Source organism: Crotalus tigris, unplaced genomic scaffold, assembly GCF_016545835.1.
Source record: "Crotalus tigris isolate CLP2741 ecotype Arizona unplaced genomic scaffold, ASM1654583v1 scf7180000024337.5909745, whole genome shotgun sequence".
In the NCBI taxonomy this organism is placed as follows: Eukaryota; Metazoa; Chordata; class Lepidosauria; order Squamata; family Viperidae; genus Crotalus; species Crotalus tigris.
Genome location: NW_024100507.1, coordinates 2,610,417 through 2,636,722, shown reverse-complemented (window position 1 = coordinate 2,636,722; position 26,306 = coordinate 2,610,417). Strand labels below are relative to the sequence as shown.

The window sequence follows — 26,306 nt, the reverse complement described above, 5'->3', positions numbered from 1 at the left end:
AAGACGTAAAGTGGAGCAAAACTCACTTAAAACGCCTGTTAGCAATCATAAGTCAAGAACCACCTATATAGCATGCCTTATTTTTTTCCAAAATCAATAGAATTGACAATCACAGTCAAATTTACTAGACTAGCTTTTTATAAACCAGTGGTAACTTATAATACTTTTTATAAACTCCTGTCATCAGTAGTAGTGTCAAGATTAATCAATCTTTCTTTTATCATGAGAAGAAGTGATAACAATAACAAAATGAAAGAGATGCTAAATTCAGGAAATATCCAGGACAGTCAAATGAGAGGGTCCCCCTCATGTATACTATCTGATTTGGTTGTAATAAATCACTAAAAGCATTGCAGTGGCAATTCATATTAACTGAAATGGAATGATGTTAAATATAGTATCCAAATTAGAGATTGTAAGAGTCTTCTTCTGATCTTCAGCCTGATTCCCAGTTTGTAAAGGGCAGCATCATAATTTTATTTAAGATAAAAGATGGAAGTAATTTAACCCTCTAGTGATCCAAATGCTTTACACAGTGTCGACATCTACTCCTGGGGGTTGGGAAACACTTCACAGCACAATCTGCAGTATTCTTAAGCACTGGTAAGGAGGATAGCCAATTGAACAAAAAACCCATAAATATGATTAAAGTGAAGGCACAATCACCCTTTTAAATATTTTCTGTTCCCACTTCTCCTGCACTGTAACTTATTGTCTTTCTTAACCCAATTCCTTAGAAAACCTACCTTTATAAAAGAAATAAGACATCCAATAAGAGGATAGATGGGAACAAAAATAGAAAAACAAACGTGAAGAACAGCGGCTGTTGTATAATACCACATAAAGAAGGCTACTTCGATGACAACAGAACAAACTAAAGCAGCCTGGAAGAGAAAAGAAAATTTAAAGATTATTTTATGTTATTTATTTTTATCCAGTGGCAATCAATGTCCCAGCATGTGACATCAAATACATAGTAGAAAAACACTGTAGCGAACGTATAATGGCATCTCAGGGTGCAGGGTTAGCCCTAGCCCTTCAACAGGTTTAAGACTTCGTAATTTAGTAAATTAAGGAAAGTGGAGAAAAGCATTAAATAGCTAGAGGGAGGGAGGACAAGATAATCTGAAGAAGCAGATTGTCTGATTCCTTTTCAGTAGGGGTTCAGAATGAGATATAGTACTGAGACAGAGTTATGGTTGATCTTTGAAGGGCATGGAATGGGGTGATGTCTCCATCCTGGATTTTTGGGTGGCTTTCTATACCACTGACCATGGCATACTTACGGACTTGGCCTAGGATTTGAGAGTCACGGGATTTGAGAGTGAAGGGGCAGTGTTCTGCAAGGCTTCTCTTTCCTCTGTGGTCAGTCCCAGTTTGTATTCATAGAGATGGGGGAGAGTAGCCACAGGGTGAGATTATTCAGTGGCATAGGGTGCACTATATTGATGATCCTCAACTATACATCTCCACTGAGGCAGAACAAAACGGTGCCACTCAGGTGCTTACTCAGTTCCTGGAGGCTATAAAATATTGATGGGGAAGAATTGGTTGCAGTTCAACGCTAGCAAGAAAAAAGGGTTCTGGGATTTTTGGATCCCTTTGGATTTGGACAGTTGTCATCTTTAAATCTCAAAAGCACTCCTCTGGCAAATTTGTGCACAATTTGAAAGCTACTGCCCATGTTCATTCATGATTTAGTCATTTCCCAAGTATAGTGTTGTACATGAAAACCACCTAAATTTCAACTGGTTCGGAATAGATCAGGGCACACAGTTTGGAGTGCTCCAAGGTTTGCAAAAGTTACACTACTGCTATGCAAGCCACACTGGCTCCCAATCTCTTTCTGAATGCAATTCAAGATGCTGGTTATTATCTTTAAAGCTCTGCACACATGGGACAGGTTCTCAACAGGACTGGCTACACCTGAGAGTATCTGCCTGCCCTGCCAAATCAGATAGGATAGGTGTTTTCCAGACCTCCTCTATTAAACAATGTAACCTGGCTGGATCTAGGAGGCTTGCCTTCTCTGTAAAAATGCCTCTCCTTTAGAACAGCCTTCACTGCAAGATCTGGAGGCCCCTTTCCACTTGACTTTTCAGAAGACAGTGAACACCTGGTTTTTCCCCCAGGCAATGGGCTGGGATAGAAATTTAAACCAGCACATATTTAATTGGCATAGAATTATTATGATGTTCTGGCTGGAGTGTGTCGTTTCTTAAACAATGTTGTGGGGTTATGTTTTTTACTTTTGATACATCTATAGTGGTCTGTTTATTGCTAGCCACCAGGGTTATACTATATAAAAGGGGTAGGCCATACAAACAAACAACAAATAAGTTTAACTTACCACTGAAAAAATAAATGACCAAAATTCTTTGGTATTTTGTACGGCATTAAAGCTGAATGAGACAATATAATTAAACATAATAACTGATGGTATGTAGCCAATAAGGCAAAAAACCTGTAGGTGAAAAGAAAATTCTTAGCTGTTTTTTTTTAAGATCAGGGATAAAGAAAGTAGTACATAAGCCTTCCTCTCCCCTAAAGAAGTTTTCTAACAGGCAACCTATGAGGTCATTTAATTCCTACTCCTTTTATTCTGTTCACATCTACTTCATATAGATTCAGCTGTCCTATTCTTCAAACTGAAGCTCAAATACTTTGACCACCAAATGAGAAGAGAGAACTCACTTGAAAAGACCCTGATGTTGGGAAATATTGGAGGTAAAAGGAGAAGGGGATGGTAGAACATTAAATGGTTAGATAGTGTCACTGACGCAACAAACATGAATTTGGGCAAACTCCAGGAGATTGTGAAGGACAGGAGGGCCTAGAGTCTCTGGTGTTTTCTGCACTTGGTTGTTTGCTTGCACAGTCTGGAAATAAACAATCAAGCTAAGAGAGCACCAAGGACTCTACAGTTCAGCTCTGAGCTCAGATAGTTTCCTCTACTGGAACAGAGGATTTTCTTGTTAATGAAAATGGCTGGTAAGTAATAGTATATAATACCACACTAACAAAGAATGAGGATGTGAAAGAAATCTATTCTAGCAACAATGCTGAGTTTTCACGAGATAAAAATGTATCTTGCATAAAGAACCTCCATTTATGTCTACAAGAACAATATTATAGCCCATTTCTAATAGAAGCAATTTTTTAATTATTGTTTCTGTTGTTTCCCTAGCCACAACTTGAGATCTTGGCTTAGATTTGGCATACATTAATAAAATGAACCATTCTAATCAATCAAACAAACAAACAAGCATTCTTATCACACCAAGCAATAATCTTTTTTTTTTTTTTTTTTTAGAAAATAAATTTTGGAAAAGCATCTGTTTGGAATTTTGGGCTAGATGGGCTAAATGATAACATGGCTTTCAATTTTGAAAAAAAAAGATAAATAAAAATATTCTTATTCACTTTTGTGGAGAGATAGTATAAAATCCAAATATATTCACAATAAAATGAAAAATAATAGGAAATGTATTTGTTGTAAAATAGAACTTACCACAGCAAGAAACTTCTCAGGGAAAAAATAAACTCCATGATGAAATACAAATAAACTTCCTACCATAAGAAGAAGAATTATATAAAATAATGGGATATCAATTAGTGCCTGTCCACACCAATAAGCAGAAGGATAAAGTCCAGAGATTTTAAGTTGGGTATAAGCTCTGGTCTGGAAAATAAATAATAGATAGGTCAATAGGTAAGCAGATAACATATTGTGGCAGTAGATCTCATCATTCATCCTGATTTTGTTGTTTCTGTTTTTAGCTGATACGCTAATATTAAATGTATCTACATGCTATATATGGTACATTTTTAAATAGAGTATTGATCCATTATATAACCATAACGCTGGAAGAATATTACATTTTATTAAACGTAATCAACTAAAACATTAAGTTATTACTGAAAAAATGGACAGTGAGACATGAATAAAACTGGATCCAAAAAAAAAATTCAAGTTTTTAAAAAATGAACCAAGTACATCTTAAAGAGTAGGAAAAAAATTACAAGAGCGAAGACAGCTAAAATAGTACATACTAGAAGTATTAGTAATTACATAGTGGATTAAAGCCCCTAGAGTGCTTGGCAATTATAGTTAGGATAGTGATTAAATCTAAATATAGCTATGAGAGTGAGCCAAAATATAGCAAAACTTCTCCTAATGGTGCTTTTTCAAATTTTATCATGTCCATAGTATGGCTGTAAATAATTTTGATACAAATTTCACTGGGAGCCAACCTGCACATTGCTTTCCCACTAGACTTTGCAATGGCCCTGATATGTACATGAACTGAAGTTCTATAACAATGTTTCTGGATATTCTGAAAGTTATACCCCATTGCTTATTTAGATTCTCCCTTCTAAATTGCACTCTGACTTGGCTCAATTGTTACACAGCCCCAATAAGCCATGTCATGTGAGGTCTTCTCTTAACAAGCCATATGGCCTTTGAGTTATGATGCCAAACTGGGATTGCCATCTACAACCACATCACTCAGCAATGGAAATTCCGGTCCCAATTGGTATTGTAACCTGAGAACTACCGTAATGTGAAATCAAGTTAAAATGTCTTTTTAAGTTATCCCATCTCATTTATTGGTAATTGAGATGTGATATGTAGAAGAAAATGATTCTGGACTCTATCAAATATTCTAACTGTGGCATACAAATCACACAGGTATGGTATCACTAAGGATTTTGACATTTAAGAGAATCGTGGGACTGTAAGGGATCTGGAAAGTCTTCTAATCCAACTCCCTCCTAGGACAGTAACCTTCAGATCAACTCAGTCAAATGGCCATCCAACTTTTGTTTCAGAAACTCCAGAAATGAAGTGAGATGATTCCAGGAGGCAAGTTGTTCCACTATTTAATAGTTCTCACAGTCAGGAAATTCTTCCTTATTTTGAGTCTGGATCACCTCTGTAAAACTTCCAGCCACTGATATTTGTCCTAACTGTGGACACTATAGAAAATGAATTGATACCCTCTTCCCATACCTGACAGGTATCGGAAGACTGCTATCATATCTCCCCTTAGCCCTTGCTTCTAAAGGCTGAACTTCTTCTAACCATTCTTCTTCATAGGATACTATTTCCAAGTCCAATTATCTTTGTTGCTTTTCTCTGTACCGTTTTCATTTCTCAGCATTCTTCTTGTATTATGGCACCCCAAACTGGATTTTTAGGTATGCCAGATGAGGTTTGTCCAGGGCAGCATACAAGCAAAACTTTAATTCCTGTGAATTTGACATATGTCTATAGATGCAGACTAAAATTGCATTGGCTCTTTTAGCAGCAGCAACACACTGTTGACCCATGCTCACTCCATTGTCTACCAGGACATCCAAGTTCTTCTTACAAGTACTACTGTTGATCCAGGTTCCACCTATATTGTATCTCTTTCTGTTTTTTTCCCTATCTCAATTTAGAACTTTACACTGCTTGCAATTTCGTTGGGAAAGGGCCAACGTTCAACTCTATCAAGATCCTTTTGACACCGAGCCTGTTTTCTAAAGTGTTAGTAATCTTTACCATCCCCTGCAAGCTTCAAGTCGTCTACAAAATTGCTGAGCATCCCTTTTATCCTCTTAATTTTTTTTTAATGTTGATAAATACTGGGCCAGGACAGAATCCTGATGCATATTGATTTTCATACGGACATACATATTCAGTGATCCATTTGGTAGTGGCAACAACACACTGTTCTATTTAATCAACATAAAACCTGTTTTTAACAAAGTCATACTGGTTTCTAATAATCACTTTCTTCCCTATACTCTCACTGTTTGATTATCTTTTCTAGCATTTTCTCAGGTACTGATGTCAAAACTAACTCAAAGGCACACCACAGAAATGGGCATTATCAGTCCACAGGTTATTAATTTCTTATTTTTTGTATTGTATTGGATATGTTTTAATTTGTACACCACCCAGAATCCATCCATCCATTAGATACATAAATACAAAAAACATTATGATTTGCTACCTTGTGGTTTTCTGCATTCTCCATGGCAAAATATGATGGCATTCCAGTGACAAGAACTCCTAGTAAGACAGCTTCAAAATACAGCACAAAAGTGAAAACTGTGTCAGTGATTTCCTACGAAGAAGAGATTTTTGTGTAAGAAAAATATTTTTAAAAATACCTTGAAAATCAGTATTTGTAAGAATAGAAATCTAACAAAGTCTAAACATATAGCCTGCTTATTTTGGTATGCTATAGATCATGCCTCATTAACTGCATTTGGTTTCATGTGTCTCATATTAAATAATCCTACAATACTAATTAATTCCAATATGTACTGAGTTTGTATTTGTACATCCAAAAACAGGCAATATCCAGAACTTTAAATAACATGTTTAAGTACCAAAACCTATGGATACAATTTTCCTTTCTGATGTATCACCCTATACTGACAAAAATGAATCCAGATTACATTTCAAAACTGCTTTGCAACCATTTTTAACCACTATCACAAGCCTTATTCTAGTTTTTTTTCTTTTATATTATCCCTTCCTGTAACTAATAAATTTCTTTTTTTTTTTATTGAAAATTTTTACATTTTACAAAAACAATTCCCTTCCCATACCCCCCCCCTACCTCACCCCCCCCCTTCCCAACCTCCCAAACCCTCCCCTGGACTTCCCAGAGCTGAGTACAGGCTTAATTAAAAAAAAAACTTAAAACACTTTTAAAACCTAAACAAATTTAAATACAATCATCATTCTATATAAACTCCCTCCAAAAACACAAATTTAAACATTACTTTCTTTGAATATCTATATCTATAGTATAAAATCTAATTTCTCCCTCTTTCTTTATCCTAAAACGAAAAAATAAACATACAAATCTTTGTTATACCATTAAAGCTAAATACTCTTAAAAAACTTAAAGTAAATACATATTTCCTTCAATCTTCATAATCTTCTCTCCTATCCAAAAAGAAAAAAACTTAAAAAACCTATAAGTCCTAAACAAATCTAAGCACATTTAATTAAACAAATTATTTTCTCTTAAAAATATTAATAATAATATTTAAAAACTAGAAACACTTTTAAATCCTAAACAAATCTAAATACAATCATCATTCTATATAAACTCCCTCCAAAACCACAAATTTAAACATTACTTTCTTTCCTAAACAAATCTAAACATTTAATTAAACAAATTATTTTCTCTTAAAAATATTAATAATATTTAAAAACCAAATTTAAGCACACTTAAAACTTGAACAAGTTATACTCCCTTCAAAACACAAATTTAAACATTACTTAAAATTTAAAACATTAGAATCCCCTCACTAAAATAAGCAAATTATAATCCCTTCAAAACACAAATTTAAACAATATTATCATTAAAAGTTCAAAACTTAAAACAACAAAATTAATAAACACATTAAACATTTCAATCTTCACCAATAACAAATTCCATCCGTAAGAAACTGCATCCTTATCAGTCTCAATTATATTAGTATTATTAATTATTCACATTCCAGTTTTTTCCATTCTCCATTCTTCCATTCTTCCATTTCCCTTCTCCATTCTTGTATCAAACTCGTAAGAAATGCTGCAAGTTCTGCCTTAGGAGACTGCTCCAAAATTCCTGAATCTCCCATCGACTCCGAAGCCAATAAGGGTTCCTTAAATTCCTCCTTGTGTTGGTCTTTACAATTGTAAGTTGTACAAGTTATCCTCTGCCCGTTCCTCTCTTGTTGATGCCCCTCAAACTGAGATTTCCCAATTTCCATTTCAGGCAGCAATTCCACCCTTGAAGATTGCTCCAAAGACTTTGTAAGTCTAATATCTCCCAGAGATTCAGAAACCACTGAGTATGAAACTTCCTTAACCTTCTTCTGTTGCTGCTTTTCTTTGGAATTGTATACTGCACAAGTTGTCTTCTGCTCCTCAACCTGGACTTGTTGAGGCCTCTCACACAAAGATTCTCCAGTTTTCATAAATATAGGCTCTTCAAACTGTAATTCTACATTCTTTTCTTCCAAAGCTTTAAACTTAGTAGATGGCGATGCACATACCCCCAGGACCGAAGTATAAAAGTCTTTTGCTTGAGAAACAGTATTAAGTCTATAACATGTCCCCAGGTAATTCACCACCATTCCAGTCGGAACATCCCATCTGAATAAAATTTTTCTCTTTTTAAGTTCATTTGCTAGAAAAGCAAACTCCTTTCTTCTTCTTAAAATTTTAGATGGGATCTCCTTAAAAATTATAACATCTTGTGAAGCAATTTGAAATCTCTTCTTATAATAGGCTTGCACAATTTCATTGCGTAAAGATCTTTTACCAAAGTAAATTACCACATCTCTTGGCAGATTCTTCTGTGCTGCCACCACAGAGTTAACCCTAAATAATTTTTCAATTTCACTAAGTATTCCCTCTTTTTCTTTATTCAAAATCAATGCAAAGTCCTTTGCAACCATCTCTTTCAAATCTCCTTGCAAAGACTCTTCCAGGCCTCTGATTCTTAAGGCATATTCCATTTGTCCATATTGAAGCATAAGAATCTCATTTTCCATTTCTTTTTCCATACTTTCAATTTTCCCCTCCATTATGTCCACTTTTTCAGCTACCTCTTCCACATGGGAGTTCACCTTTTCAAGAACAGAAGCAACTCCTTCTAAAGCCAAAACAAAATCTTGTCTCAAGATCTTATTATTTTCCTCTAAAATCTTTTTCATTTCTGCCCTAATTTGAATTATAACATCTCCCATCATGTTTTGCAAATCCTTCATAGTTATTAGCTGACCCCCAGAAGAGGGTGAAACTGTTGATTTAGAAGCTGTAGAAATCCCTGGACGCTTTGGAGCCATCTTAAAGAAAAACCTTTAGCCCTTCTTAAAAAATTATAAAAATTCCTTCAAAAATCGTAACTCCCTCCAAAGAAGGTCATTATAATAAAAAGAAAAAAGGGGGAAAAAAAAGGAAGAGAAAAAGAATTTAAAAAAAGCTTTACTCCTTCTTAAAAATTGCAAGAAATTAAACAGAAAAAAGTCCTTCAAAAAAGGGTCATTACCATAAAAAGAAGGGAGAAGAAGAAAAAAAAAATTAATTAAATAGAAAAAGTCCGTTCCAAAAAAAATACTTAGAGATACCAAAAACAACCATTCCAATCATAAGAAAATAAAAAGGGAAAGAGAAAGGAAAGAAAGAGAAACACCAAAAAGCCTGCCGGTCAGCATTCTAACTTCAGAAAAAAAAACACCGAGAGATTTGCCGATCGCCATTTTACTTTCCCTTTCAACAAAGAAAAAAAAATAAAAAGAGAGAATAAAAATAGAAGCAAGTCTTAAAACTTAAAATCCAAATAAATCAAAGAAAGGAAAAACTAAATCCTCTACTCAGCTCTGTCCGTTTATAAAAAAACTCACCAGTTCTCTTTAAGCACGGAGGTGTTTGCAGCGGCTCGTTTTGTCCCTGAGGACAAAAACAGCTGGGAAGCGGAGACAAGTCTGAACTCCGTGGGAGCACTCCTTTCACCCCCCCAAAAAAAACTTGGGGGGTGCAAAAGAGGCTCTACCACTATTCAGACACTCTCTACCCCCCCCTTTGCCCGGGAGGGGGATTTTGAACCGCTGAACAGCTGGTGTCTGCTGTTCATAGCGGTTCTTACACTTACCCAGGAGAGACGGCTACAAAGTAGCCGCCATCGCGCGCGCAAAATCCACCGGAAGTCGAGTAACTAATAAATTTCAAGACATCTGTACACTATGGAGGTATGAGATATATTGTGCTATTAGCTATATTAAAGATGGAGAAATAGCTTATAATCAGTTGAGAATCAGTGTATGTCAAGAGAATTTTAAACCAGATCAGTCACCACAACAATCTGTTGTGCACAATTGGCAAAGTATACTTTTTTGAAAGCATATGTTGAAACTTTCCAAATTTCATTTTTCAGGGAATCTCTGGCCTCAAGTGGCATTTCCCAGCTTAGAATTTCGCCATCATACAGTGCATACATGAACATTATTCTGAAAATGACTATGTAAATGGTAAAACTAGAGCAAACGAAGCTTGAAAATACGTGCACAAATATCAAAGTTAATGTAAAAAAAAAAAAGCTCAGTGAATAGCATCAATCAACTGAAGCAGATTGGAGCTATAGTAGAATACTGGAAAAAATGGCCAAAATCTTTTAATCCTTAATATGTAATGTCATTATACATCATTATATATAGAATTTACAATATCAGCATTTGGACTTTTACATTCACTTACTTGAAAGAAAGGGTTACTCCAAACTTGGATCTTTTCAGTGATGTTTGAATTGTACAGATAGAAGTTGCTAATAATATTCATCATCACAGGTAAAGAATGTATCATGGTACGATTAAAAGCAGCAGTAAAGATATAACTCTGCAACAACAAAGATAAAAATTAAACATATTACATTTATGAGAATACATCTGGGTATATAATGCAACAAGTGATAAATATCTCATTACAAAAAAAGGAAACCAAATGGACTTTTAGAAGCCTAAAATGATGCAATATGGTATCATTCACGCTATTTAAAATATAAATCAATGGTATCATTAAAACATTATATATATATATATATATTTCTTTTATGAAGAAATAGATCAGATATTTCTGCATCTCTGCTGAATCCTAGGGGGTTATTGTCAAATGGTTTACTAGATTTGGTTGATTATCCTGAAACCCTTCTGTTTATTTATTTATTTGTTTGTTTATTAAATTGATATGTCACCCACCTCACTGTTGAAGCGACTCTGGGTAGCTTAGAAAATGATAAAAAGGTAATGTGATTAAAATTAAGGAAGATTAAATAGAGACTAAAAACCAAGAAAACAAAGGACATGGGGATGGGGAACTTCTCTGTCACCTGTCAGCTATCCTCAGCATAGAGCACCCCCTTCAGGGCCCCAGACTATCACCCTCTGATCTAATCATTGAAATCTATTCATTAGTAATGGTTCACATGAAGTCAGAAAGCGAAGTTATTTCCTGGCACACACGATTGAACAGACTAATACACTTCCATGAGCCTACTTAACAATTTGTCAGAACTGAACAGAACCTTGATGTAGGAAAAGAACAGGCAGAGCCGGTTGACGAAGAGTCAGCCTTCTAGAATCATTACACTCCCACAAATGGTCTAAGTCCAATCACTCTTGAACCTCTCTTGAATTCCATTGACCCTCATCTAGTGTCAATCCTTGGCACTGAACAGTTTGTTGATTAGATTTTCATGTATAGGCTTAAGCCATAAATCTTAACTGCAACCTAAGGTATGGTCCTGATTCTTCACACCCGATGGTTCATGAATAAACCTTAATTTGTTGAGAATGAAATGGAGAGAAGACCTATTTTCTTTTTGTGATGCAACACACAATCTCAACAGGGCTGCAGTGTCTATGCATTTTCATGTTTCACATCTGTTCTGTTTTCATGTTTCTTATTTAAGAAGCTCTGTTGGAGGATTTTTTTTTGTTTGATCCGAACCGATTATGATTGGATTTTTAGGCCCAGGTGTACATTGTGTTGTTATCTTTGAAGGAGATGGGCGATTAAAAAATAGGAAATATAAATAAATAAAATTATTTTTGTTATTGCATAATTTTATGTATTATTAGATTGCTTATTTATTTCACCTTTATTACTTTATAAGTAAGTCAAAGTGGTGAACATACCTAACGGTCCTTCCGGACAACAGAGAGAGCGACTGGCCCAAAGTCAGCCAGCTAGCTTTCGTGCCTAAGCTGTCTCTTGGCTTGCAGGTCAGCACTTTAACCATTCTATCAAACAGGCTCCTTTTGGGGGGTCTTAAAACTCTGTGTCCCACCCAGAGTTGCTGTCCTGCGATGGGCAGCTATATAAATTGTTTGTTTATATGTATAAATAAATAATTATTTTTGTTATTTTAACCTTGCCCTATGTTTTTTGTCACCTGAAAAAGCACTTAGCATTTAAGATGGATAGGCCACATTTTAGTGGCTGGGAGATTGCATTTCATATTTTGGGGACAGGCAAAGGCTCAGTCAGAACGAGAGAGGCAAAATCAGCAGAGGCACACCATTCATACGCACAGGGCTAGAATTTCATGTCCTGTTCCCTACACCTCTGGGGACTGGGCAATTGCAGTCACAGTGGTTTCTGGGTATCCAAAGGAGAACCCAATATTTAAAAGAAATACTATTGATACTCATTTTATGGAGATGTATACATTTTATTCCCTCACAAAACCGAAATGTTCAAAAGCAGTTCACCATCTACAAATTTATTAAACTGAGATACGGTAGTCTTGCTCCTAGTACATTTGATACATTTGTTTTCAAATCATGCTATATAACTACATTTAACTGCACACACGTTTTACCAAATTCCTCTATATTCATAGAGAATTATTATCTCTTCTTACCTTGTCTACTTTAAATACATTTAATGCTGCACTATGTGGGGCAAATGACACATATCCACTGTTGTTTAATGCAGTACTGTGGAAATCTGCTGATTCATAATCACTGCCACTGTATACCTCTGTCAGTATATTCTGATTTCTAAGAGCATTAATTAAGTCATCTATGTTTGACCCTAGATTAAAAAAAGGAGAACATGGCATAAAAATATCACAACTATTCCATGCATTCAGAGCAAATTAAGTATATAAAATTTAACTTCAGTTAACTTTTAAAAGAGATTCTGGTATAATGTAAGAATGATCTGGGTGAGAGGGATGACAATATTCTCAAAAAAAAAAAAAAAAAAGTGGGTCCTTTTCAATTTTAGAGAGCCTTAGAAAATGGCATTTGAATAGGGTGGACCAGAATGACAAAAGCTGAACTGTAGTGTCATGAAACACTACCACACCTTTTCTAGCACAAAGGGAAACACCTTATGATGCAACCCTGTTTTTGTTCCTGCAGATGCATACAAGGTTAGGCTCTCCATTAGTTTGAAACCTACATACAAATATGCAGCTGAACCTTATAATTTATGGCCTTCTTATCCGTGGTTGGTTTATATGGACTTGAATTCATTATTCATCACAATCCACTTTGCATATCCATACTTTTTGGTACAGTGTTCTAAGCAGTCTGCCATTTTACTCTGCACAAATTGGATGTAGCTTCCAGTCAATTTCTCAGTAACCCCAGTGCTTGCAGTATTCCTAATGTGTAGACTGTGCTCTCTTGAAAGCCACTTCTTCCACAGTGAAAACAAACAGTTCCATAGTGAGCCTCCCCGGCTCACCATAATTTTTCAGCAATCTGCAATATTCTTAAAAACGCTAAATAGAGAGATGGAGTGCTGCTAATTTCAACTATGGAATTAGAAACCCCAGGCCTCTTTATTTTATTCTGTAATCTTTGCTTTTTATTTTTATTATTTATACAACAATACTTTGGTACTCATCGTTAATTGATTCCGGGAGGTACGATGAGTACCAAAAATAATGAGTACCAAACAATTTTTTCCCATAAGGAATAATGTAGTGAGTCCCAAGGTAGCTGATACTGACAAGTTCTAGCTTATATATTGAGTACCAAACAAACGATGAGTACCGGGACAGAATGTTTGCGTCAAAATTGTTGAGTACCAAATCCAATGAGTTTCAAAGCAGTTGACTACCAAGGTACCACTGTTCTGTATTTTATTTTGAAAATTATTTTCTTAATTTTTTAATTACTTATTCTTTATTTGAAATAAAGCTGAATGAGAGAACATAAGATCTAAAATGGCTAAAATACACTTATTACTTTTCTATGATTTTGGGGAGAATCTCTGTGGTCTTTTCAATCATATAGGTAGTCCTCAACTTACAACAGTTCATTTAATGACCATTCAAAGTTACAACAGCACTGAAAAAAGTGACTTATGGCCATTTTTCACACTTATGACCATTGCAGCATCTTCATGGACATCAAAATTTCAGATGTTTCACAGCTGGCTCATATTTATAATGATTGCAGTGTCTCAGGGTTATGTTATCAGCTTTTGTAACCTTCTGACAAATCAATGGGGCAGCCAGATTCACTTAACAATCATGTTACTAATTTAACAACTGCAAAGATTCACTTAACAACTGTGGCAAGAAAGGTCATAAAATAGGGCAAAACTCACTTAACAAATGTCTCACTTAGCAACATAAAATTTTGTGCTCAATTGTGGTTTTAAGTTGAGGACTACCTGTATCATTACAGGTAATCCTCACTTACTGACTTGCCTCATTCAGGAACCATTCAAAGTTACAACAGTGCTGAAATAGTTTATGATTGGTCCTCCAACTTGCCATCTCCACAGTCATTTGATCGTGATTTGGGTGCAATGGTCAGTGCCCCGTGATCACCATTTGGGACCTTCACAGCCAGCTTCTGACAAGCAATGTCAGTGGGGAAACTGGCATGAAGTTGCAGGTCACCCTTACATGAAATTACACTTAACAATCCAGAGTGATTTGCTTAACAATTGCAGCACAACAGAAGTTGCCACATGATGTTTCACTTCACTACCACATCAGTTAGCGATGGAGTTTCCAGTTCCAAAATACCTGTATCTGTATTTTTGTATTTTGTTTTGAAAAGCTAAAATATAATCCTTTGGAAGAAGAAAGTCTACCTGTAGTGGATTTTATATATATGAAATAAAGACTAGAAATGCCAGGAATTGAAATAAAACCAATCAGTACATTGCATTTAAAATGTAGTTCTTAAATTTCTTACCAGTCAAGTTTTGAATGAGGAGACTAGTTTTGTACTTGTCATATGTTTCATTGGTCTTAAGAAAATATAAATTTGGAGACAGCTGTATAGGGACTACAGCTTTTTTAAAATAGTGATGTGCCACAAACATAAAAATTTGAATAACAAGAAATACTGTGAATAACAAAAGTCTGAAAGAAAAAAAAGCAGATGTAATATCAATCCTGTTTTCACAGAGGTCCATTTAAGAACTAGATCAGAGTTAGGCAGGCTTGTCTAGAGAAATTCATTACATAACATTACAGTTCATCAGTCTGTGACTAAAAGTATCTTGAGATATTGAGAGCTGTAATTAAATGGTTTGGAATGTGAACTTTCCTATATTGTAACATACACCAGTTATAAAGAAGCTTATAAATACTTTTAAAACTTTCAGTATACAATGAAATGCAGCACATGCAGCAAGTATACAAAAAAAATATTTTTGACAATTACTGCTAGAGTGAAACATCAATTAACCAATCAGACTGAGCTATTGCCAACATTTCTCCCTTCCCTGAGAGAGAAAGGGAATAAGATTGTAGGACTAGCATGGAAGGTGTTTGCATCCAATGTTGTTATCAATCAGTTGTTGCTGTAAGCTATCAATTTTAGGAATCATCATTCTTATCTGAAAAAAGAATATTGGCAGTAAAATGGAAAACATTTAAATTGTCAATTTAACAGTGTGCGAACAGACTTCCGTTGGCGCAATGACACATTTCTTTCCTCATTCTATGCCTTCCAAATTTGCCAAGAATTTCTCCCATATTTCCTCCAGATTTGCCTAGAAATTCTTCATTAAATGAACCCAGAGGAATATTCCACAGTAATTTCATCATCAGAGAAACTGTGCAAATGGAAAATGTACCAGGTCCACCACTTAAACAAAAGTTCATTTGCATGGAGCTGCCTGGGGAATAGTCATCATTAAATGTACCCTGCTGAGCATTGGCCTCCCCTTGGGGTTTTTTTTTCCAGAAAAAAAAAATTCTAAGCAATCTTTTAAAAGCTGTTTTAATTTCCAACCATTTCAGGTTATACCTTCACTACAGGAATACCTTCCTATGAAACACTACAAAGAAGTCATAATAACTGCCAGTGGGACGTTTGGAACAACTGTTGTTGCCTTCTCAGCCACCTATTGCCCTCATGTTCTTTGAACTGCTGTCCTGCATTCCCTGCCTCTGGAATGAAGCTGCTGTGCTTCAAAAAGGGTCTCAGCCATTTCCTGCCCATTTTGAAATTAGCCCAGGCTAGCTGAAAGTGACTATATATAATTCATGCTTTCGATGGCTTCTATTCTAACAGCAATATCCTGCTTTTAAATCAGGTTAATTCAAAGTTGAGATACTTACACCACTGCCACAGACTTAATTTCACGTTTCAAGTTCAGGAAATGAACCTTTGCCATCGTTGTTGCTTGCTTTTTCCAGAGAGACTTCCTGTTCTCCACACGAGATTTTACTTCGGAGAGCATTAGTAGACTTTGCTCTAATTCATTGGTAGATTTTGTATCCATTTCTTCTTCCACTTTTTCTGAGTTGAATACACTAAAATCTAGGAAAGAGAGAATAGCTTGGATGGCTTAAAAATTTACTTCCGAATAGATAAGAGGTATCTATGTGTGTGAATGTATATGGGTAGTTCTTGACTTACAACCATTCATTTAAATCAAGGGTCCTCAACCTTGGCAACTTTAAAACTTGTGGACTTCAACTCCCAAATTCCTCAGCCAGCTGGGAGTTGAAGTCCACAAGTCTTAAAGTTACCAAGGTTGAGGGTCCGATTTAAATGAATGCATTTAAATTTACAATGGCACTGAAAAAAGTGACTTATGACTGGTTTTCCACACTTACAACCATTGCAGCATCCCCATGATCACATGATCAATATTCAGATGCTTGGCGATTGATTCACATTTATGACAGTTGCAGTATTTCAGGGTCATGTGATCCTCTTTTGTGACCTCCTGACAAGCAAAGTCAATAAGAGGAAGCCAAATTCACTTAACCACGTTATTAACTTAACAACTGCAGTGATTCATTTAACGACTGTGGTGAGAATGGTCGTAAAATGGGGCAAAACTCAACAGCTGTCTTGCTTAATAGCAGAAATGTTGGGCTCCATTGTGGTCATACGTTGAGGACTACCCATACAAGTAATTTGAAGGAACCAATGAAGCTTCCATTCCAAAAATGTCATTGCTCAACCCAATTAAAAAATGGAAAATTCTACTATTCTATAATCTGAAATATAATTGAATAATGAGACTATTACTAATGAGACAGCATTTATGATATTGTATTTAAAACACAGTACAGGAACTTAGGCAGGTTTTTTTTCCCCTTACCTGCTTGGTCAATCTCTGCTTCAGCTTCCAACTTGAGGAAAACATCCTCCAAGGTTGTCATGGAAACACCGTAAGAAATAACACCCAAATGAGCATGGGTATCTAAATCAGCAAACAGCGCTACAAGAAAAAGTAGTGGTGGAGGTCTTAGTAATGTCATAATATTTTTCTGCAATGCCCTTTTTACAGTTGCTCAATAAGCCATCTTCCCAATTTCCCAACTAATTCCCTACAGAGAGTTACTTGGTGGCTACTTTAACAGAGAACAGTTAACTCCAGATACATTTATTACCTAAGCATTGTATCTGGAGTTAGCTGTTCTCTGTTAAAGTAACCACCAACTAACTCTCTGTATATTAACATTACAATCTTTGAGCTCAAGTGTAATTAGCCACATAGTCTTCAGCTTTTCTCTGGAATTCAATAGAGGAAACAGCTATACCTGAAAATTTGTCCATATCTTTAAACGGTAATGCATGTATCAGTTGTTCTTCATTCTGTTTTAGCAAACTTGATCCGGGGATGTGCTGTCTGATGACAGATGCTGTAGCTTCTGTGTTACAATACCTATCTATATGCATACTAAGAAACACATATATATATACATCATGGTTTTGCAAAGTGATGCACGATATTCATTACAGGAATAAGAAGAATTATTCCCATACTGCTGTCTAATTGAAAATGTATCTGTATTTTCATAATCCAGTTCATGAAAGTTATTCATAAGTATTATTTATTATTATCATCCTAGGGGTATTTACAATATAAAGTAGTAAAATGTAATAAATTTCAGCAAAATCTAAACACTTAAAAAAATGACTACCGAACAACACAAACAGTTCAACAATTTGAGATCAAGTGTAGTTTAAAACCCTTTAAAAGAAATCACACCAAAGTCAGGAATATATAGGTAGTCTTGACTTACAACCATTCATTTAGTGACCATGTGAAGTTACAATGAAAAAAGTGACTTATGATCGTCTTTCACTCTTACAACCACTGCAACATCCCCATGGTCATGTAATAAAAATTTGGATACTTGACAACTGGTTCATAGTTATGACAGTTGCAGTGTCCCAGGGTCATGTGATTCCCTTTTGGGACCTTCTGACAAGCAAAATCAATGGGGGGAAGCCTGATTCACTTTAACAGTCATGTTACTAACTTAACAACTACAGTGATTTACTTAACAACTGTGGCAAGAAAGGTTGTAAAATGGGGCAAAATTCACTTAACAAATATCTCACTTAGCAATGGAAATGTTGAGCTTAATTGTGGTCGTAATTTGAGGGCTACCTATACAGTGTTCTTCACTAAGAGATTTAAGCATTAATGAAGGAACAGGTAAATAAGGCTTACTTGCTGTTTCCCTGGTACATTAATTCAAGCATAAGCAATCCTTCAAATAATAACTGGACTCCAATTTTTCAAAGATCAATGTTAAGTACTCTGAACTGAGATTTAAAATTGAACTAGCAACTAAATAGAATAGACATTTCAGATGAGCAGTCTAGTCCTAAGAAAAACTTAAACAGCTATATTCCATACCAGCTGAAGTTCTCAAGTAATTTTCAATGACAGCATCAAGCAAAGCATGGTAACAATGTTAATCATACAATCCAATTCATACAAGCACCCAGCAATGAAAGAATTTCAATTTCAAAGTTATTTCAATGTGCTTAGGAACAGAAATATTGAAGCAGGATTGTGACAGAACAGAACAGAAAGTTGTTGTACCTCAAACGATAGCCAATTCCCCATTTTGTCTTAAGGAAAAGGGAAGATCCAAGACATTTCAGCATTCCTTGAGAAATTACAGCTTTCCGATCTAGAAGTAGGCCAGAAGGGATCTTTATCATAAATAGATAAAGCTTATGTGGTAGCAACCAAAAGTATCATTTATATTATGGATAATATATATCTAACCTAACAGGCATCTAATTGAACATGCCTGCAAGAATGTCTGCTTCATCCATGAAATGGGTACTGAACACTGTCACATGATTGGCTTTCCTGTTTTTCAAAAGGTTCCAAACTGTATGTCGGGAGCATGAATCCATGCCAGCAGTTGGTTCATCCAAAAGTAACACCTGAACAACAGCCAGAGAAAACAATAGATAAAACTAAGTATTACAAATACAAATGCTGCATGGCACCACAACTGTAGGGAAAACAAAATATTCTAAATGGTTTGGGAATAGGGAGTGAAGTCCCATACACCCCATGATGGGCTGAGTACTGAAAAAAAAATGTTTGCTGAGTACTGAAGGGAAAGGGGAAGGTGGCTGAATCATAGTTAATCCTTGCTTAACAATGGCAACAGGGACTGAAATTTCTATCACTAAGAGATGCAGGCATAAAGCCCAACGTCACAATATTGCATCATTTAGGGATGGCAAGTCCCCATTGTTAAGTGAGGATCACAGGTCCTGAACGGAGGACCTCACCTGATAGCAACTTAAGATTTCCCGCTGATTTCCAACAAGCAGTGTCAATAGGGAAGTTGGCAGGAAATTGCCAGTCCTGAGTGACTTGCAACAGGCTGCCAGGTGGCGGAATGCAATGTATCCTAACCAGTCACTTCAAAAATCCTTTGAACTTCAAAAATTCTGCTGTACTTCAAAAGCACTGAAAATTAAGCCTGATTATACAGTACAAAAACATGGGCTTGATCTTTATTTGCACTGTCCTGCCCATTTTCCCAGCAAATTTGGCATAGAATAATCTTTGCAGAATGGGTAATAGACAAACACAGATAAACACTATGGGAAGCTGTCAATAACACACGCTTCAGCAGATGTCCCAATAAAAGCACTTAAGTGTTGCATTCATTGCAAAGAAGAGATTTTCAGTGGCACCTCCTTGTCTAAAAAGATGCTGCCTCGCAATACATTGCTTTCTAAAATTGAGTATGTTTTATCTCACCATGAAGCCAATTTTGACTTTGAAATAATAAAAGAATGTGTATCTGTTTGGATTTGCAGATAATCTCTGTGTGTGGATGGGTGTGCTCACATCCATGTGCAGTTGAAAGAAAAGTGGAACTTTGTCTGCTTCCATATGCTGAGAAAGTCCTTTTCTCAGAACCACAGTTCCCTAATTGTGAAGTAATTGTGAGTTGTTTTTGCTTGAATACATTACTTATTTCTATTGGTCTGCTGTAATTTTGAATTAAGGTTTCTTGATTTTTCTTTATTGACATAGTATATTACTAAATTAGTTATATGCTTTAATTTATGGTAATGTTATTTTTTAAAACGTGTTGTTAAGGTAAGTGCTGTAAGTATTTTAGACAGTAAACAGAAGAGCCCAGAGTAAAATCTGGTGTTATTTCTCTGTGGATATGGATGCACACATCTGAATATAATTCCCTTATGTTCTGTAATTCCTTCTATGATTCTTCAATGAAAGTGATTAGGCAGCTAGAAAACCATGTGACATTTGACTAAATTCTTGTAAAGTTGAGTGTTTAAAATGCTCTTAAAATACTCTTTTAAGATTAAGTAGGGCCAGCTGAGAGGAGGCAGCCTATTCATGTGTGGGGAAAGCTATTAATTGCTTAAGCCAGGGGTGTCAAACTTGCAACATCACATGACATGTCATGATGTATCGTGACTTTTTTTCCATTGCTGGCAATGGGATAGGCAGCCTGCCCATGGGCTGGCAGTTTGACACCCCTGGCTTAAGCCTTTATTGAGTGGACTGCTGCTGTTGAAGACCTGCATGGACAGGTATTATTATTTCTGCTATCCCAGCTCTCCTATTTGGACTACACAATTATAGTTCAGTTTGTCTGTGCTTTGCAACTGATAGAGTATTACTATCAGTATTTCAGTTACTTTGCTATTTACCTTTGGATCACCAAGAATTGCAATTCCAATTGACAGCTTTCTTTTCTGTCCACCACTTAATTTTTTTGCTTGATTATCTTTAATGGGCTGCATATCCAAATCCAATAAAATCTTTTGGACCTTTCAAAATCAAGCATGAAAAATATTTAGGGATAATTAAAGCAAGTAATTCCATAATTAATCAGGGTATTTTACCATGCTATTGTTGCTAAAGCTCAGGGAATCTAAAGTTATGTAACTTACCATAATATAATGCATTATGAAAATAACTCAAACTCCATGTTATTTATTCTCTGCAATTTCAAATACCCCCCCCCCCCGCAAGAGTTAAGGTGAGAGGTTTTTAAAACCAACAGTCCATCAATCCATCTATCCAATCATTAAAGTGGTTTTTACCAAAAACATTTTACTTCGGCTAAATATATCTCTTTTAAAATACGTTAAACTGGTATTTGAAAGTGCAGAAGAATTAGGAAAACAAACACTTACTGATGCCTATATCTATCTCACATCATTCTTTTATTTATAATTTTTTATCTTAAATTCTGTAAGCTTTTCTGTTTTAGAAGAGGTCTGAAAATAAGGCAGCATACTATGGAATCTGAACGTAAAAGATGCAGTCAATACATTTTACACATTCATGTAAAATTATGTTTTATTGGAATACATATATGACACCATTTTGACAATTAAAAATAAATAAGCCGCCCTGAGTCCCTTGGGATTGGGCGGCATATAAATTTTAGAAATAAATAAATAAATAAATAAATAAATAAATGCACTATATACATTGTATTCTACTCACCTCTTGTATCACATAATTGGGAGGTATTCCCTTAATTGCAGCAACTATTGACAAATTTTCTTCCACAGTTAATACATCAAAACATATATCTATTTGTTGACATACTCCAGTTATCTTTCTGGCATCTAGCATTTCATCTATTTCAGAAACTCTGTATCCATAGATCGATGCAAATCCTGATAAAAATAAACAAGGAAAAAAAGGATTGCCACTAAAATACATACATTTGTGTATACATCACACAAAAAATGGACTTTTACTGGACTGTGACCATAAAATAGTTACTAAAATTAGAGTTTTCTTCAACAGGAAATCAAGAAAATTCTCCCTTCTTGATTTTTTCCAAAGTTGGAGAGTGTGTAGTGGGGTGCCCCAGGGCTCTGTTCTGGGCCCAGTGCTCTTCAACATCTTCATCAATCATTTGGATGAGGGGATAGATGGGGAACTCATCAAATTTGTAGACGGCACCACGCTTGCAGGAATAGCCAACACTCCAGAAGATAGACTTAAGATACAGAAGGATCTTAACAGACTTGAACATTGGTTGCTATCTAACAAAATGGAATTCAATGGTGAAAAAAGTAAGGTTCTAATTTAGGCAAGAAAAAACAAATGCACAGGTACAGTATAGGTGTGGACAATTACTTAAATATAAGCCAGCGGTGTGCTGCAGCTGCCAAAAAAGCCAACACAGTGCTAGGCTGCATTAACAGAGGGATAGAATCAAGATCACATGAAATGTTAATACCACTTTACAATGCCTTGGTAAGACCATACTTGGAATACTGCATCCAGTTTTGGTCACCACGATATAACAAAGATGTTGAGACTCTAGAAAGAGTAGAGCAACGAAGATGATTAGGGGACTGGAGGTTAAAATATATGAAGAACGGTTGCTGGAATTGTGTATGTCTAGTTCCACGAGTCATAAAAGAACCAAGGTTGCCTACCTCTGGTCTAGTTTAATGAAGAGAAGGACTAGGGGTGACATGATAGTAATGACATGATAGCAGTTCCAATATCTCAGGCATTACCACAAAGAAGAGGGAGTCAAGCTATTCTCCAATGCCCCTGAAGGCAGGACAAGAAGCAATGGATGGAAACTAACCGAAGAGAGAAGCAACCTAGAACTAAGGAGAAATTTCCTGACAGTTAGAACAATTAATTAGTGGAACAACCTGCCTTCAGAATGATGAAGACTGGAGTGATGAAGATGCAGATGATACAGTAGGTCTTGGCATCATGTACACAGCAATTTCTTTACAAATCCCCTCTCTTTATACATTGAGATTTATTTGTACTTGTTTTTATTTGTCATTGGTGCATGGGTAGAAAAAGAAATATATATGTAAGAAATCAAATAGAACAAAAGGATAAGTGAACAGCAAGATTATACTCTTAGTATCTGATACCAACATCCTGCAGTTATAAATTCCAATTAGCTGAAATGAAACTCAGTGCATAATTAAAAGGGAGCAGAAATAACTTATTCATACTAGAAGTGTTAAGCTACATGCAAAGTATTCTGCACTGCATGAGTAGAATGTCGCAATGGAAAAATTTGCAATCCTTTTTCCCAAATTCTGGGGTTGAAGGCTTGATCAACTGAAAAGTACAGCAATAGGTTCTACGCATTAATGATTGGAAGGACCACAGAAAATGGAATGGATCAAAACAAAATGTAATTATATGGTAAAAACTTAAAATATTGCATTTTCTCTTTACTTGCCATTAAATATGGCAAATCAAAATTGTTTTTATCATACTTACCATCAGAAGGTGGACACAAACCACAAAGAATGTTCATCAATGTTGTTTTGCCTGTTCCATTGTGTCCAAGTAATGCTGTGATCTGACCCTCATATATATCAAAGGATAAATCTAATAAAATAATGAAATGATTATGTGAATGGGTGAGAAGTAATATAACACCATTAATCACTACATTACTACTAATTATTAAGACACTTAATATAAAACTACATTCACCTTTGATAAACAATTTCTGTTTAACATAACATTAACATAATAAACTCACAGATTATTTAATATGCCATTGAACATTAACAGGAACTTGCCAATATGCAAGTTTCTGGTTATCAGAAGACAAAAAAACCCACTTAAACTTCAAGGGTTTTTATTATGATAAATAGCTGAAAATCCCAAAATTCTTACTTTTTAAAGCCTCCACAGTTTCACCTTTTTTAAGAAAAGATTTCTGGACAGAGTTGATTCTGAAAGAAAGCATGATAACTTAAATTTTTTAAGGAAAGCTATACTCTGATCATATTTTAGCAAGATAAAAGCAAGCAATATGAAAGAATCATTATATTTTCATAAATATTAGTCTAATTTAAATTAATGCTAACTGAAGATTCACAAAGCATAGTTGAAAGTTTCTCAGTTTCTGAGAGCTTTTAAGTAAGGAACATGTCTAAATACAGTATCCTATTTTTCTCTTGGATTTTAACTTTCTTGTCAATGTAAGAAATGGTTGTTGAATTCAGTATAATACTCCTATTAAAGGCTAAAGGATACATTTCTTAATCCTAAAAACACTCTTATCATTATACTCTGGCACCTACACAACATCTACCCAATTACGTTTAACACTGATTCCCAAAGGAAAGCCAAATAGATCACTGAACGCCCAGACATAGGTAGACATATAAATGACCCCACAAAAAAAAGTATCAGGCTTTGAACTAGCAGGTCAGCAATCGACAGTACTGAATAGGATTTATACCTCCCATGGTGTCTGCCTATATAAATGGGGCATAGTATCCTCCTCTTAAGCATAATTGTAAGGTCTCACATCAAACTATAGCACACATCATGAGCTATAAGCTGAGGGTCCGGTATCTGATTTTTTTTTTTAACATAAATGATGCTGTGCTTCCATGGTTAGATGACCCAAATGTTGGTATTTGAGTACAGTTCTTTTTAACATTTATATTTTACTGTGCTTTACTAATCTAAGTCAAATGTTAATATATATTGCTAGTCCCTATATGACATGCCATATGCTAAATAAATAAATTCATGTTTGAAATACTAAAAAAAAGTTGACAGAATATGTGTGTTTGAAAGGATATGGATCAATTTGTTTTAGCACTGATTCATGTGCAAAGATTTCCTAAGCACCTAGTAAAACAACTTTCATTATATATTGAATACAAACCACCATAATTTCCTCTTTTAAAAGTTTCTACATGTTGAACATTCAGACTGATGTAGCTATTTTATTTGCCTCAGCTGTTAGGCAAAAAATTACATCTGACTGTGTCTGATGCAAGCAGTTTTACCTTTATGATCAACTAGATGCTTCCTATATACAACTGACATATCAAATGCAATTCCTATATGTAGACAGCATGGTTGATTTTTACATATAATGGGCTGACCAGATTTATTCATGCTTAATGACCATTGATTTAAATCCTGTTTCATAAACACTGATCATTTCAGCGTTTTCTTGCTATAATTCATTATCTATCCAACCCAATTTTGTGATATAGTAGAGAAATGATTAGTTAATTATGTTTTTTTTCTCAAATGAACTTTCTCTTTGCCAACAATTAAAAAAAATAGGGATTTCAAGGAGTATCTGGATTGATGCTTTAAACCAGACATGTCAAACTTGCAACATCATGTGACGTCACGCAACGTATAGGGACTGTTTTGCCATTGCCGGCAATGGGGTGGGCGCGGCTTCCATGTGACGCATCCAGCCTGTGGGCCGGCAATTTGACACCCCTGCTCTAAACCCAATGTTCACACCATTGACCAACCACATTCCTTGAAGCCTCAATGTGGTCAGTTCAAGGGTCTACTGTGTGTATGTGTGTGTGTGTGTGTGTTATGTGTATGTATATATATTACACACACACATATACACATACATGCATACACATATGTATCCTCACTAAATGACTCTCAAGCAGTGATTGTTCAAATTTATAAGGGTACTGAATGAATAGTATTTATAACTGGTCCTTGTTCTTATGACAATCACAGCATCCTTGTGGTTGTGTAATTGCTATCCTGGCACTTGCTCAGCATTCTGCTTGCAATTACAATGTTGCAGTGTCCCACAAACATGTGATCACCATTTGCAACCTTCACTCCCAGCTTCTAATAGGTAAAATCAATGGGGAAGGTGGCAAAAAGTTGCAAATGGCAATGTAGTGTCACACTTTTAATGGCACTTTGGGATTAGCAATGGCTGTTGCTAAGTAGTGTGGTCATTTGACACTGCATTTTATGACTACATCACTATGAGACAGAAATTCAGCCCCAGTTATTATTACTGAGGATTACCTGAACATTTTCTTTATCGTTGCTGCCAAACTCACATGACATAAAAAGATCCTCAAAATATTGACACGATATGGTGCTTAAATGCTTCAAACAAAAAGTTTGGAAGTTTCTTTTTTTTTTTTCAAAGTGAATTCTTTATACAGCACTAAGAAAACTCCTGGCTTCATAAATTCACATATAAAATTCATTACATAATATTTACATTGCATGCACTCAAACTCAATTTTAGTCTACAGTT

General features: G+C 35.4%; 1 protein-coding gene across 7 annotated transcripts in view; it reads right to left on the bottom strand.

Moving 5' to 3' along the window:
* Window positions 1–26,306, bottom strand: part of LOC120299983 (ATP-binding cassette sub-family A member 5-like) — an 82,970-nt gene that overhangs the window by 21,720 nt on the left and 34,944 nt on the right. For all 7 annotated transcript variants that reach the window (XM_039325397.1, XM_039325395.1, XM_039325394.1 and 4 more), the window contains exons 11-26: window positions 23,924–23,982; window positions 23,519–23,629; window positions 21,749–21,924; window positions 20,944–21,063; window positions 19,044–19,182; window positions 18,830–18,920; window positions 17,532–17,671; window positions 17,090–17,209; window positions 16,095–16,296; window positions 14,719–14,888; window positions 12,417–12,589; window positions 10,253–10,390; window positions 6,003–6,116; window positions 3,512–3,682; window positions 2,351–2,464; window positions 747–884 (exon numbers count right to left, since the gene is read on the bottom strand). In XM_039325397.1, coding sequence (XP_039181331.1) covers window positions 747–884; window positions 2,351–2,464; window positions 3,512–3,682; window positions 6,003–6,116; window positions 10,253–10,390; window positions 12,417–12,589; window positions 14,719–14,888; window positions 16,095–16,296; window positions 17,090–17,209; window positions 17,532–17,671; window positions 18,830–18,920; window positions 19,044–19,182; window positions 20,944–21,063; window positions 21,749–21,924; window positions 23,519–23,629; window positions 23,924–23,982 — 2,176 coding nt within the window. The remainder of the gene's footprint in view (window positions 1–746; window positions 885–2,350; window positions 2,465–3,511; window positions 3,683–6,002; window positions 6,117–10,252; window positions 10,391–12,416; window positions 12,590–14,718; window positions 14,889–16,094; window positions 16,297–17,089; window positions 17,210–17,531; window positions 17,672–18,829; window positions 18,921–19,043; window positions 19,183–20,943; window positions 21,064–21,748; window positions 21,925–23,518; window positions 23,630–23,923; window positions 23,983–26,306) is intronic.